The 14,451-nt window shown below is 41.6% G+C and overlaps 1 protein-coding gene and 1 long non-coding RNA gene across 3 annotated transcripts; both read right to left on the bottom strand.

Moving 5' to 3' along the window:
- Positions 1 to 2,574: 2,574 nt before the first annotated feature.
- Positions 2,575 to 3,651, bottom strand: LOC124271832. Its single transcript, XR_006897154.1, has 2 exons — positions 3,036 to 3,651; positions 2,575 to 2,982 (listed from the first exon to the last, which is right to left on the bottom strand). It is a non-coding gene; the product is annotated as an uncharacterized LOC124271832 (long non-coding RNA).
- Positions 3,652 to 5,018: 1,367 nt separating this feature from the next.
- Positions 5,019 to 11,939, bottom strand: LOC124271860. 2 transcript variants are annotated; one of them, XM_046707013.1, is made up of 8 exons: positions 11,824 to 11,939; positions 10,569 to 10,678; positions 9,836 to 10,175; positions 8,654 to 8,818; positions 7,436 to 7,574; positions 6,707 to 6,765; positions 6,300 to 6,389; positions 5,019 to 5,904 (listed from the first exon to the last, which is right to left on the bottom strand). In XM_046707013.1, the coding sequence occupies exons 1-8, from the start codon at positions 11,837 to 11,839 to the stop codon at positions 5,426 to 5,428; spliced, it is 1,398 nt and encodes a 465-aa protein (XP_046562969.1). In that variant the 5' UTR covers positions 11,840 to 11,939; the 3' UTR covers positions 5,019 to 5,425. The 2 variants fall into 2 exon arrangements, with proteins under 2 accessions (XP_046562969.1, XP_046562970.1); XM_046707014.1 differs by having other exon boundaries at positions 6,707 to 6,762.
- Positions 11,940 to 14,451: the final 2,512 nt, after the last annotated feature.

Genomic DNA, 14,451 nt, shown 5'->3' with positions numbered 1-14,451 from the left:
CGCTGACTGGGTGCACACATGTCATTGTTTCCCAATTGCGTAGATCGATACTCATGCTGTTGATATCTGGATTGTCTGGTCCAGATTCGATTATTTACAGGGGCGGTGGGGTAGCCTAGTGGTTGAAGCGTTGGCTCGTCACGCCGAAGACCTGGGTTTGAATCCCCACATGGGTACAATGTGTGAAGCCCATTTCTGGTGTCCCCTGCCGTGATGGAATATTGCTAAAAGCGGCATAAATCCAAACTCAGTCAGTCAGTCGATTATTTACAGGCCCCGGCAATATTCCTGGAATATTGCTGAGTGCAGCCTAAAACTAAATTCACTCGCTCAGTATGCAAAGTTACATCCCTCAGCCATGACATGATTTTCTGGTGGTCTCTGGTTCCTGCTTCACCCAGATTGTGGTATCTTTAATGATCTTTTATCAACTGGATATGCAGGCTTTCATATGCTAAGGCTGTTATTTAACACCCTTAACAATTTTCCAGGTACGTGCTGACCTGTAAGACATCTGGACAATCCAGTGATCTCAGTCATTGGATTGTCTAGACCAGACGTGATTATTTACAGACAGCTGCCATACAGATAGCTGGAATATTGCTATGTGCGACGTTAAACAACAAAAAAAAACCTATAGGCGCCCCTAACGGAGAGCATATGTTCAGTGGTTGCTGAAGACCAATTCCAACCAGCAATCTCTAGTCGGCTAGGTTGAGGGAAATTACCATGATATAACTCGTATACAGTTCATATCGGAACAGCCCGGAGAGCGGAAGGTCGCGGGTTCGATCCCCGACCGCGTCATACCAAAAGACGTTAAAATATGGTACTTGTTGGTCCCTGCCTGGCGCTCGGCATTAATGGGTACAACAAGGACTGGTCGGCTCGGTGTCAGTATAATGTGTCTGAGTGGGGTATTCATGCTTCACTGCGGCATGGTATCTCAGTGGGCTAGCACTATAAAACCAGCTTAAGTCTGGGCTAGTACAAGCAGCCGCACATACACATACACACGCATGCACGTCGTCATATGAGCGAAATATTCTCAAGCACGACGTTAAACCCAATTTCACCTCACCTCACCTCATATCGGAACAACCCGTGAAGGTCCGGGTTAGAATGAATCTTCAGTAACCCATGCTTCTACGAGGCGACTAACTGGATCGGATGGTCAGGCTCGCTGGCTTGGTTGACACATGTCATCGTATCCCAATTGCGTAGATCGATGCTCATGCTGTTGGTCACTGGATTGTCGTGTCCAGATTCGATTATTTACAGACCGCCGCCATATAGCTGGAATATTGCTGAGTGCGGCGTAAAACTAAACTCACTCACTCTCATCGGAACTTAACGAAAACATTAGATACAACAAAGAATTTTGTCTCAAAATAAAATAACCGCCATTTTGACTGCCGAGGACGTGGGGGGTGTCCGTTCCATTTGGTACCAAATCAGTGTAGCATGCCAGTTTCCATCATGAATATTGATTCCTGCCATGTATAACTGCGTCCCCCCTTTGATTGAAAGTTAAACCTGATTTAAACCTGCTTGATCGGTCTTTATTCATCTAAACTCAAGGTGATGAAGTGAGTGAGTTTTGTTTTACGCGCACTCAGCCACAGTCCAGCTATGGCGCCGGTCTGTAAATAATCGAGTGTGGACCAGACAATCCACGGATCAACAGCATGAGCATCGATCTACGCAATTGGGATATGATGACGTGTCAACCAAGTCAGCGAGCCTGACCACCCGATCCCGTTAGTTGCCTCTTATGACAAACATGGGTTACTGAAGACCAATTCTAAACCGGATCTTCACGGGTCTAAACTCAAGGTGCATATACCGTCGGTTTCGCTGAAGCTGAACAGGTTCCAAGAAGAGCCAGCAAACAATGTTTGCATGTCGGGTACTCTTCCAAGTTAAGAGTAAAGAAAGCAAAGCCTGTGTCATCAATACAGCAACTCTGTAGGATGTTTCTGTATTTGCTAAATGATCTTTAATTGGTCTTCTACACAATTCACCTGTCCAGAAATCGGGGGCACAGGTCTCCGTGGGTTATCAAAGTGATGAATTTCTGAGACGCATCCGTTACAGTATTTGAGTTACATCAAGGTGGGTCAGGCTTATTTTGGAGGAAGGACCCAAGTGTTGCATGTTGTAGACATTGGGTATGATTTGACCAACCTTGAACTATCATCATGACGTGAGTGAGTGAGAAATGTGTTTCACACATTGTACCCATGTGGGGAATCGAACCCGGGTCTTCGGCGTGACGAGCAAACGCATTTACCACTAGGCTACGACACCGTCCCCATCATCATGACGAGACGGAATAGGAACCCGAGATTATAAGAGTGAGTGAGTATAGTTTTACGCCGCTTTTAGCAATATTCCAGCAATATCATGGCGGGGGGACACCTGAAATGGGCTTCACACGTACATGTACCCATATGGGAATCCGAATCCGGGTCCCGACGAGCGGAGGCTTTAACCACTGAGCTACCCCACCGGCCCGTCATCTGACGAGACAGAATAGGAACCCGAGATATAATAGACAAACATGTAGAGAGATAACGTTTATGTTCATTTTTTATTGCCGATCAAAGGAGGTATTTGCAATCATTCTTTTCATATCTCAGTGCTATGGAGGAAGGTAGGAACGTATGGAGAACGTCGAGAAAACAGATTTCGAGGTAGAGATAACCAGATGTACATGCTTATTGTATAAGGCTTAGAAACGGAGTTCGAGCTGTTTATGAATAGTTACCAGGTCACAAAAACACCCAGAGAACAGTGCGTAGTGGACAAGAAGTTTCAGATCAGATGTACAAATCAGTTGATTTGATTATATAAATGCCTCCAAAATGTATACAGTAATTCATTTTCACACTTACAAATTAATCAGGGTGCCGTTGTACACAACAACCTTCTATATTAAGGCATGGGGGGTCTATGTTAAGGTATGGGAGTTACGGTCACCTTAGCGCTAAGACTACCTTAAGTCTATGTTAAGGTATGGGAGTTACGGTCACCTTGGTGCTAAGATCACTTTGTACAACGGCTACCTGTCATATACAAGATTTGTGAATATACATCGCATGTTATTTATGGTAAAAACATGGAAAACCACAAAAGCTCGGGTTGATAGCATTGTTAAAACAACTCCATAAACTAAAAATGTAATGAACACATGGGGATACAGCCGTAGTTAAACACCGTTCTGTTGAAGACGAAGGGACTACGTACTTCGAGTTATCCGAGGGTGGACACATCCGGAAAATGATGGCTAAAAAGAAATACGCAGTTAGCTAGCATTTACTCCGTGACAACCATACATTCGACTCATCAATCTTCGACATAACGTTATGTGACTGTGGTATGAAGACCACTGGACCAAAAAGGTATTCCTTTAAAATGTTTACAAATACCCTGTTAGTTCATGACTAATGGTGTACAATATAGATATATTGCCATGTTTAAATAAGATTTCATTAACCAAAAAGTAGTATACTAAAGTACTGTCGGAAATAGAAAACAAAAAATAATTTCACTTTTATATCTACAATTTTGGTAGTTAGTATGTGAAAGTGTGAAATATCTGTTAAACTAAGTTCGGCCTAACTACAGTCTCAGTGGTAGAGAGACAGGAAACGTGAAAAATAGACTTTACTGAGGAGAGATTAGTGCAGAAAAGAGCAATGCGGTTTTTTCAAAGTCCTTAGCGACTTATTTAGAACAGACCATGGCTTTATGCAAATTAGCGTGCGATGATATTGTTATCCAAAGGACACTTTTTAAATGCCCATTTTGAAATTAGACTTAGCTTCATTATAAACGGTAGCTGACGTAAAAAATAATAACTTTAATACTGAAACTATTAAGGATGTAGCTGGCATGGAGTCTCACTATCACTATAAAAAGAAACAGGTAAGAGGGGTCGTCTCAAAAGCAAAACCAGGATGGGGATCGCAGACGGTGGCTGGGTCGGACTTGAGGATAGAGATATCAGCTAAGATAAGATATTCCTTAGGGTGAATTAAACTGGTTAAGTAAACAACATGCCACAACCATTTACAAATAATATCCAGTCCTGTCGATCTTCGGATGGTCTTGCCACCTATATATTTGAGACATTTAATACGATGGCTGATTTAAGCTTTTCTATGGGTATCATACTCTTTTACATATCTCAACATAAACCTTATAAAAGAAAACACGTCAGATGTTAATCAATAGAGACATATTCAATACACATGAAAAGCCTAAAATATCTTTGAGATGACCCCCTGTGCCTGTGGGCAGCACATGCATTTCATGCCAGGTGACCCAACGGTCCCTCGTCATACCTGGCTGAGCGACCTAATTGCCATCTATAGTCTGATCTATTGTTTTCAGCAGCTATTCGTATTTTTTCTAAGTTTTGCCCGATTTTACGAGTAAACATGCTTTTCTGGATATCCTATTACGCATCCCACTGAACGCCCAGTTAGGCCGATGTGGGCTATTTCGACATATGCTATTTGCAGTTGTGTAAATTATAGGGACACAGAGTAACACGCTAAAAACAGGGTTTTTTTCTATTTCCGACAGTACTTTAGTAAAAAATGTCATATGTGAACAAGACAGGAACATTTTCATCTTTAACTCGAATCTCAATAGAAAATACATCGAGGTATCGGAGTTCGAGACTATAGTGCGTACGGATTCTACCTGGGGCATGGTCACATCGTCTTAGAAGAAGTTAGTGATAATGAGATTTCATTGACCTAAAATGCTGTGAGAAAGTTACAAGCGCGGTATAAATATGGTATCATGTTTCATCGGGACAGGTCACTGTATACCAGGATACCAGGGACCAGATAAACCTCGGCTGACAAACTGTATCGACATAAGCAAGGGTAGTTCAAGATCAACGAATGGATTATGCTTGAGTGAGTGAGTGAGTGGATGTGGTTTTACGCCGCTTTTAGCAATATTCCATCAACATCACGGCGGGGGACACCAGAAATGGGCTTCACACATTGTACTCATGTGGGGAATTGAACCCGGGCCTTCGTCCTGACGAGCGAACGCTTTAGCCACTAGGCTACCCCACCGTCCTGATTATGCTTGAACCAAGATCGAACAGCGTCTTTGGCAACACGGTCGAGGTGTCAGAGTTCGGTCAGAGGTGTTCCCTGTCCAGTCTCAACAGTCAATGACATGAACACATCTGTGGAAGACGAAAACTTTAAATATCTACTAATATTAATATATGTGTGTAGAATGTCTGAGCAAAATAACGTGGTCATTAGCCAGGGCTCTCGTTTGTTTCAGTTTCAACAGCAACGTTGCCATGGGTGAACACAGTGTACACACACCCGTGAAGTATTGAGGGCGATATATCACACTTAAAACAAGACACCGGGTGTCCAGGGACACTCTAAACTTCTTTTACACGAGTCTGTTGTCTTTCATCGAGATCACACAACACTTGTGTTAGTTCCTGATCTTCAGCTGCTAAATCTATTTCCTTCACGTTTGTCAGATGCTTTTTCTTCTTGGTCAATGCGATATCCTCAAAATCTGTTGTCGGATAATTACCCCCTTCAACCTGTCTGTCCGCTGTTGGCATCAACGGTGTTTCAACACCTTCCACGAGGGCAGCCTCGTTCTCGTCTGCCGAACTAGCGCCATCTTCTTTAACTGATTCCTGAATGCGTTGACGACTGATAAGTAGTTTGTACTCTTTTATTACACCAGCAATGAGATTTGTGTTGTTTGATTTAACCAGCGCCTGCACGATGTTGCCGATGGTAACGTGGTCGAAGCATGCAGTGTACCATGTCAGTAGAATATCATAAATCTTCATATCAGTTTTTTTCTCTGTATTTCTATCGATTTCCAAGTCAGCTTCGAAATCTAAAGGGGAAATAACCATTTTAAACAAAACATGCATGGTAATGTATCAGCAAAATACTGGAGGAACTGTCACAGAATTATTTCAGAAACACAGCACAGCACCGATTTCCTCTTCCTCGTTAATACATAACGACCCTAAGTTCTCCCGCAAGTTTGAGAACCAAATTATGCAGTGTAAACACAACAGCGGTTTCAAGTACTACCACTATTTCACAGCTAGAAATCGCACTATTTCCATCTTTGGTGGATAAACCAAAAACACATAAGATGGCAATAAAGAGGGGATATGACATATTTAAAAAAAGTATAATTGCATAATTGCAGTGATCTCTACTATTTCAGTAATGAATAGAATGGTAGTAACAGTCACAAATGGCAGAGATTTACCAACGTACCTCTATTTCCGTGTGGCAGGCAGCGAAGGAAGTCCTCCCACTTGCTAAGTCTATTTTTCAGGTAAAAAAATACATCCTTCGCCCATATTTCTAGAAAATAAAAGCACGAAGTTATACTTCTTTAACTTTTGTTTATACTAAAGAAGTGGCTACATTTATATCTAACACGGTAATAAGGAACTGAATGATATGACAAACATGCTTATAATCAGCTGACAGATATAATGGGCTGTTTCTTTGTGGTCTCAGCTACTTGCTGTTTATTTCATCTAAATAGTTGTATCTATCACTAGTGGTCCATTTGAGCTGGGCGTAAGATGAGACTCACTCGCTCCCTCCCTCCCTCCCTCACCCACTCACTCCCTCACTCACTCACTCACTCACTCATTCACTCTGAAGCAACATACCAGCATGGATGTCCTGGGGAACGTCCAGAAGATCTATCCTTTCATGTGACTGGTTCCTGCTTAAAAGATGATGATATGATTAATATGGGGACGGACGACTATTAAATACTAATGTATACAGATTGATGGGCTCCTGGGAATACAGTCCCAGTTCGACGTTGTGACGATAACGGTCTTATACACACACCAATCTAGGCAATACATCATTTATAGGTCGTTCTGAATAGCATAATGAAAGCCTATCGGTAAAGTGTTCTTTCGTTACTCAGAGGACCAGCAGGTTGGATTCTGCACATTGATACAGTGTGTCATCTTGGTGGTGATATGGTGTAAAACTTGTTTCCGCAAAACTCAAACCTAACATATGTTATATTTGGGTTTACACTTTCTTAGTAAAGTACAGATTCTAGTACCTTTCATAGGTTGAGTCCAATCCGGGATTCGAACCCACACCCTCAGAGTCAGGCACCTAATCCCGGATGGGACTCAACCCAACAGAGGTACTAGGATCTGTACTTTACTAAGAAAGTGTAATCCCAAATATAACATATGTTACATTTGACCACTTTCTAAATGACACTATGTAATCAAAACTCACATCGTTATTGCCTTGATTTGCATTCAGTCACTCTCTGTGTCTCTCTCGTACTTATCTTGGTACAGTCGTCCACGTCAATTCATAGATACTTTCCTACCCAAAAAAGGATGATGAATTGCCTCCCTACTTACCTCTCCCTTGTCCTTGCCTTGTGCAAGTACCAACACAATGCAGTAGCCAATGCAGCAACAGCAACAACCACTACCGCCACCGCTGTCGTCACACCGACCACGGTATTCGACAGCCCTGTGGACGTAGCTGTTGGAGTTACTGAAATATACAACCATGTACCTGTTAGAAGAGATATTTTTTTTTACACATAAGTCACGGTTACGTAAGGGGAGATTGAGTCTGGTGCAGGCAAACTAACATTTAACAGTTAGGTATCCTGTCGTGAGACCAGGTGTCTTGACATATCCCATGCACCGTGCCCTCCGCCCAGCGTTCGAAATAATCGCCGGCCCGGAGGCCCAGCGCTGGTTGTTATTGTATCGGGCCAGCAGTTTCAAATATTTGTGGCCTTCAGTAAACTATCTGTCATTTTATTTTTTTTAACAGGAATTTGATGTCATTCCATATAATGACAGAAATAAACAGTGTAAAACTGTGTACAGTGTTGTCTATTTAGTTTTTATTGGTTTGACTTTAACAAAATGGGCCTGCAGATTTCATTCAGGGCCTGTAGATTTTAAAGCCTGCATGCGGCAGCAGGCCCTGATGGCCAACTGGCAAATAAAAGTATTGCAAACACTGCCTCCGCCACTGACAAGTAAATCCACATCGGTTCTTTAGATATCAAGTTGCGTTGCTTGTCTACATCGCGCAAATCCCGGTTAGAAATCGTCTTTAGCAACACGTGCTTGCCTTAAGAGGCGACGGGAGGCTCGCCCGTGTCCGCAGGTCGATGCTTTGGCGTCAACCATCGGTTTGTCTGGTCTTGGAAGCATTATTTGCAAACCGACGTTATATAGTTGGAATATTGCAAAAAATAGGCAAAACATGGGGACTTCTCTAACTGCATGTTTACTCCGCTAAGAGGCTAACACACATTCTGCATTCGACATCCAGATACCAGGCAGGCTCACCTCAAGCCTCAACTGGGGAGTTCACGTACTTCTGATACAACAAACCCAACTGGGTGTAAGGAAGTGCCAATGGTTGAACGTGTGTACGTTGCTACAATAGTGACAACAAGGTGGTTTTCGTTCATGTTCATTTCACCTAATAATAGTCTTTATCTATGTATAGATCACTGGGTTGTCTGGCCCAGTCTCGATTATTCACAGAGTGCGGCATTATACCACCAATAAATAAAACTTTACCTATATAAAGGCACAGCACAAGCTCACCTCCTACATCTTGTTCTCCACACACAGTATTGTTAGTCTTGGTACATTGGTGTATCACAGCTTCGTTGTAACCACAGACGGAGCACACATTACACCGGTCAGCGTCTGCCTTGTAGTATTGACCAGTCGGACACCAGTCACACTTCGCATCTTGCTGAGAGTCACCTGTCGATCACAGGGATATTGTAATGTCAAACCATTCTATAAACAAACGGGGGAATCACCGCCTCATTCAGGGATATATCCGAACAGTAATGATTGGCTTTGTGGAATGATACTATGTTCGTATCTGTTCATGAATTTCTACGACAGTCTGTACATGGCATTTCCGTTTCTGCTTTCGTTCCGACTGGAATATATTTGTTTTATCAATTCATCGAAAATAATTCTGATGTCCGCATGAATCTAATACTCGGATGAGTGAGAAAGTTGGATTTTACGCCGCTTTTGTAATATCCCAGCAATATACACATTGCACCCAGGTTAGGAATCGAACCCGGGTCTTCGTCGAGATCAGCGACCGCTTACACCACGAGGCTAGTCTATCGCACCGAATTCAGAGCATTAACGTTGAACCTGCTCTGACACAGTATTTCAGTTAAAAGCGTCAGTGCTATGCGTGGGGAGAGACTAAGGTTGTGTAGGACTTGGACACTTCCCAGTCTGGTGATACACAAGTGCGCTGTTATGGTGCTGCTGGGGCGGTGGGGTAGCCTAGTGGTTAAAGCGTTGGCTCGTCACGCCAAAGACCCGGGTTCGAATCCCCACATGGGTACAATGTGTGAAGCCCATTTCTGGTGTCCCCCGACGTGATGTTGCTGGAATATTGCTAAAAGCGGCGTAAAACCAAACTCAGGCAGGTGTTATGGTGCTGAGAAACCTTGACACATAATCGGCGGGAGCCGGGATTCGAACCCTCAATCGTACGTCCTACGGCAGGAAATCTATGTTGACCAAGGATCATTTCTTTAAAGGTGTTGCTTAGTGATTAAAACCATTTGCTCGTCACACCGAAGACCCTGGTTCTACACGAAACCCATGTACTTGTTCCTGCAGCAATAAAATCCTGAAAGCAGGGTAAAATCATACTTCTGGCACTGCGACTCGAACCCAAGACTAACGGTCCCTGACGTATGACACTACTACCCTTAACTCCCATTAAAAACGTCAAGACACGCTTACCTCTTTCTACAATCACCTGTCCGGGCAGACAAGCTGTATGCCGGACACAGGCCATGACACCTTGACCATGGTGCACGTTGTAGTAGCGATCACGACACCGGCAACGGAGGTTGTGTGTAGGTGAGCAGTTGTCGACAACGATGGCGTTGTGGTCTTGGCAGACGTTGTCGCACTGCCCACATTTCTCCAGTTGTGTGACGGTCTGGGACTGGAAGGTGCCTTGTTCACATGGTGTGCAGTTAGAATGAGTGAAGGACTCGGTACAGTGTCTGGACACGTGGGTTCCACGTGGACACTTGAAACACGTGACTCTATTGTGATCATATGTTGTTGCGTCTGTCTGTAAACGAAAGGACATAACCCAATGAGTGAGCAGGTTTTACGCCGCTAAAAATTGTTCTACTTATATCATGGTGTCACATTGCCAGCTTCATGTTGGACAGCTTTACGTGATGCAAGTTATAGGTGCTTACAACGCCTCTGAAACTCCATGCACAGGAGCGGTGTTGAAAAATCAGAGCGAATCCGGTTTTCGAAACTTAAAGACTGGTGTCTGGCCCAACTAAGGGAGACAACTCTGCACACCAAATTGCATCGCCTTCGACAACCGGACCACCCATGTCACCGAAGAATATGAATACATGACACAGGGCCTGTATATTCATATTTGAATTATATAAATAGCGTTGTAGGCGTTAAGATTTGTTCGTGTTTCTAGAATTCAAGAACTCACCGGTTTAGAATCCGTCAGTGTGAAGGTCAGTAGAATGACGAGGCTCAGGCTGACATTGTTATCCAGGATACGGCGGGAATGATCACATAACGTTATCTTTGTGCCATGAGCTGTCGATAAATTTGCCACCATGAAAGTTATTCCACTATGTTAACTAAAGTTTAAAGCTAATAGGCGCATAAATGTAATGAAAAAAATAGTATATACCCTCACAGTGACTGGAGTACGTTTCTGGGTTGACAGCCCTAGCAGAAGTGAATATACCTGTGTTTGATGGTGTCTACAAAATATACAAACAAACAATGTGTGATGTGTGATGGCATCATATGTTTGCAGGCGACTGTCAAGTCCAGTAACAAGTTTGTCAAATCAGATACTCAAATTGTACTTTCGTGTGCCCGACAATTCATATAAATCACTAATTTCGGACGGCATATTTCACAGTGTTGCAGGATAAAAGCATATGATAGTCTCTATTTAAAGCTTTAACGGTGGTTTTGCCACCAGTGTTTAAAAAACTTAAACGACACCATATTACATGCCTTGAAGCGATATTGATACCTCCAATATCCCGCCCCCAAAAAAAAAAAAAACCCACACAAAACAAAACAAAACAAAAAAAAAAAACAAACACAACAACAAACAAACAAACAAAAAACAAAAAAAAAAAACAAAACAAAACAAAAACCCCACCCCCACACAAAAACAGCTTCTCAACGAAAATGTAAGTCAGATGTCTTAATGCCACCTTTTTCATTTTTTGTTTGAACAGGTGTATAATGCGTATATGTCAACAATACAAGCAAAGATGACAGCAAATGAAATGGAATCAAAGAAACATATGTGAAAATGAACACACATACACACACACACATGCGCACGACCTACATAAATATATACATAGGAGTAAACACGACACATGTAAATAAATGAACGTATGAATGAATGAATGAATAAATGAGTGAGTGAGTTTAGTTTTACGCCTCACTAAGCTATATGGTGGCAAATAGATACATAAATAAATGCAGGAATAAATAAATAAATAAATAAATAAATAAATAAATAAATTTGACTTCGGAAATATTGACAATGGGAGAATATTTAAACATTTTGGTTTCAACATTAAATTTGTGTAATTATGTATTAACAAACGTTAATGTTGATAGACGAGCAATGATTATACTTGTCAATAAACTTCCTCGTGTGAACGGAAGTAAGAATAACAGTACAACACACTCGTCAAAGTCTCCCTTACCTGTCATCATATTCATATAGCAGAGTGATACTGAGATTTCAGTGAATTGAAACCTGGATCTGAACTTTTCAGTGAAATAATTCCATATACAAGTTCCTTCTCAGTAACATACTGCTTTAAAGTGCGTCGTAATTTGTATAGGTTAGTATTTCAATGATGATGTCAATGTCAGAGGTATTTTGGTAGCAAGTAAGCGGCTTATTTATCTGTATGTCCAACGGTATTGATAAACCCAGCGAAGTGGTCTTACTTTCCATGTCGTCATGTTTGGTCACATGGGTATCACGTAGTAACATATGCAGATACAGCTAGGTAATTGTAACTCCTTCAACGTCGCTGCAATACTATTATTGTACGCTGAATCATTTTCTAGATACACATTGTTATCATATTGTGTTTGTAAGTATGTTATTTCAATTACTTGTACAATATGGATAATATAATAAACATTTATCAAAATGATGTTTAAATTGCTAACAATGTAAATTACTTCAAATACTTGAATCAGTACTTTTTTGTATTTGTATTGACATTCGTTCAAAAACACGTATCTTTTCTAAAATATTAAAAATCACCGATGGTGGTATGCAAGGGGACCTGCTTTTACCGGGCGCTTTACCAATGAAGGATTATATACCGAGGCGAATGAATAAGAATCAATAATCGTTCAATCAGATTTTACAATAAACTATGAACAAATGAATAAACTAAGATAACAAATCAATAATCGTTCAATCAGATTTTACAATAAACTATGAACAAATGAATAAACTAAGATAACAAATCAATAATCGTTCAATCAGATTTTACAATCGATGAGTCATGTCTTATTACAGTGACCACATCATCATCAGATAAGTCATTCCATGCAGTTTGCATGTAAGTTGTACATAGACGATTCACGAATCAAATATATACAGAGACACGTACGTTCAGCGGTTTAAAACAGAAGCATGTCAGCAACAATCATTTAAAGGTTCAACGAAAACATAATAATAACCTCGTGTCATACTTACATATAATAAGTATCTACACGTTGAGACGACCATGAATCATATGCATGTTATATTTATAGCGCTGAGGTATATAAGAGTACAATAAGCTGTACCAGTACATGCGCACTTGAAGAATATTCAGGTATATATAATTTGTACTTCACAAGCTTATGTATTGCTTTACATGAAGGAGGTTCAGTAAATTTACTTTTTCTTGATAACGTTTAATTAATGTCAGGTCTATTACTGTCAACTCCCGTAGCTCACCTCTGTTTACGGAAAGTGACTAAGACGAACGGACCGATCATGAAGCTGACGAGGTAACAAACACTGAATGCGTACGATCAGATTGTGCGTGTCATTGTGTATTTACCTGTGGATTATCACGTACGCGTCTTATTCAGGCTGACACTTACAGGCTTTGTTTCGGGTGAGCTGTGTGTGTACTACGTCTTACATATTCACTCATATTGATAAATAGCGAACGTTTTGCAGTCCAGTAGTTTGTGTCCGTTCGTCTCGCCAATACCCGCGTTCGACTCGTCAGCAATTATTATGATCGTTTGAATATGAAAATGTTTTGTGTAAGGAATAAATCCTTTCCTTTAAATAGATCAAATTAAATGGCCACACTGATAGGGGGTAGGTGGGGCGTGTGTGTGTCTTACGACGGTGTTTTTATTCAAGCACTGAAGACAAGTACGATGATGATTTTAGGTTTACGCAAACACATTGCAGTAGGTTTTCAGCTGGATAGTGCAGAGTTACGGCCCCTGGTTATTTCAGTATCCGTCAAAGATCGGCCTCAATTCTTGGCTTCCCCCACTTTAACATTCAAGAGGATAATCAAAATATGTACACATCTCAAACCAAAGCGACCAAATCGTCAGTGTAGGTACAATGTGTGAAACCCATGTACGGGGGCCCCTTGCCGTGGAATTGGTGGAGTACTACTGAAAACAATGTAATAATAATAATAATAAGTGTATGTATATAGCGCTGTATTCCATGCATCAGCATGCTCTACGCGCACAGCTACATTCACTCAGATAACCTCCACAAAACCATCACCAGAACCTCCTGGGTTTATGATAATGACCGTTCATAATGATTAAGTTCGAAGACCATCAATTAATAACCTCCCATAATTGATGAATTTTAAAGAGGGGCGGCAGTGGTTAATGCGTTCACTTGTCACGTTGCAGACACGGGTTCGATTCCCCCACATGGGTACAATGTGTGAAGCGCATTTCTGGTGTCCCCTGCCTTGATATTAGTGGAATATTGCTGAAAGCGGCATAAAACTAAACTCCCTCATTTTCATGTCTCTTGACTCCTAACCCCCGACTTCATCACGGTCGGTGAGGTGAGATGAAATTGGGTTTAACGTCGCACTTAAGAATATTTCGCTCATGCGTGTGAATGTGTGGCTGCTTGTACTAGCTGGTTTTATAGTTCTTGCTCACTAAGATACCATGCTGCAGTTAAGCATGAATACCCTACTCAGACAAATTATACTGACTCCGAGCCGACCAGTCCTTGTTGTACCCATTAATGCCGAGCGCCAGGCAGGGACCAACGAGTACCATATTTTAACGTCTTTTGGTATGACACGGTCGGGGTTGAAAGTACT

Source organism: Haliotis rubra, unplaced genomic scaffold (assembly GCF_003918875.1).
Source record: "Haliotis rubra isolate DU_JTF1 unplaced genomic scaffold, ASM391887v1 Scf164, whole genome shotgun sequence".
Taxonomy (NCBI): domain Eukaryota; kingdom Metazoa; phylum Mollusca; class Gastropoda; order Lepetellida; family Haliotidae; genus Haliotis; species Haliotis rubra.
Note: the sequence above shows the minus strand (reverse complement) of the source record. Positions and strands in the feature narration are given on the sequence as shown.

What these genes read in the sequence shown, in the direction of transcription:
- LOC124271860 (XM_046707013.1), bottom strand. An exon ending in AAGGCAAGGACAAGGGAGAG is followed by an intron (nt 6,766 to 7,435) that starts GTAAGTAGGGAG and finishes TCATCTTTTAAG; the next exon opens with CAGGAACCAGTCACATGAAA. An exon ending in TCCCCAGGACATCCATGCTG is followed by an intron (nt 6,390 to 6,706) that starts GTATGTTGCTTC and finishes TTTATTTTCTAG; the next exon opens with AAATATGGGCGAAGGATGTA.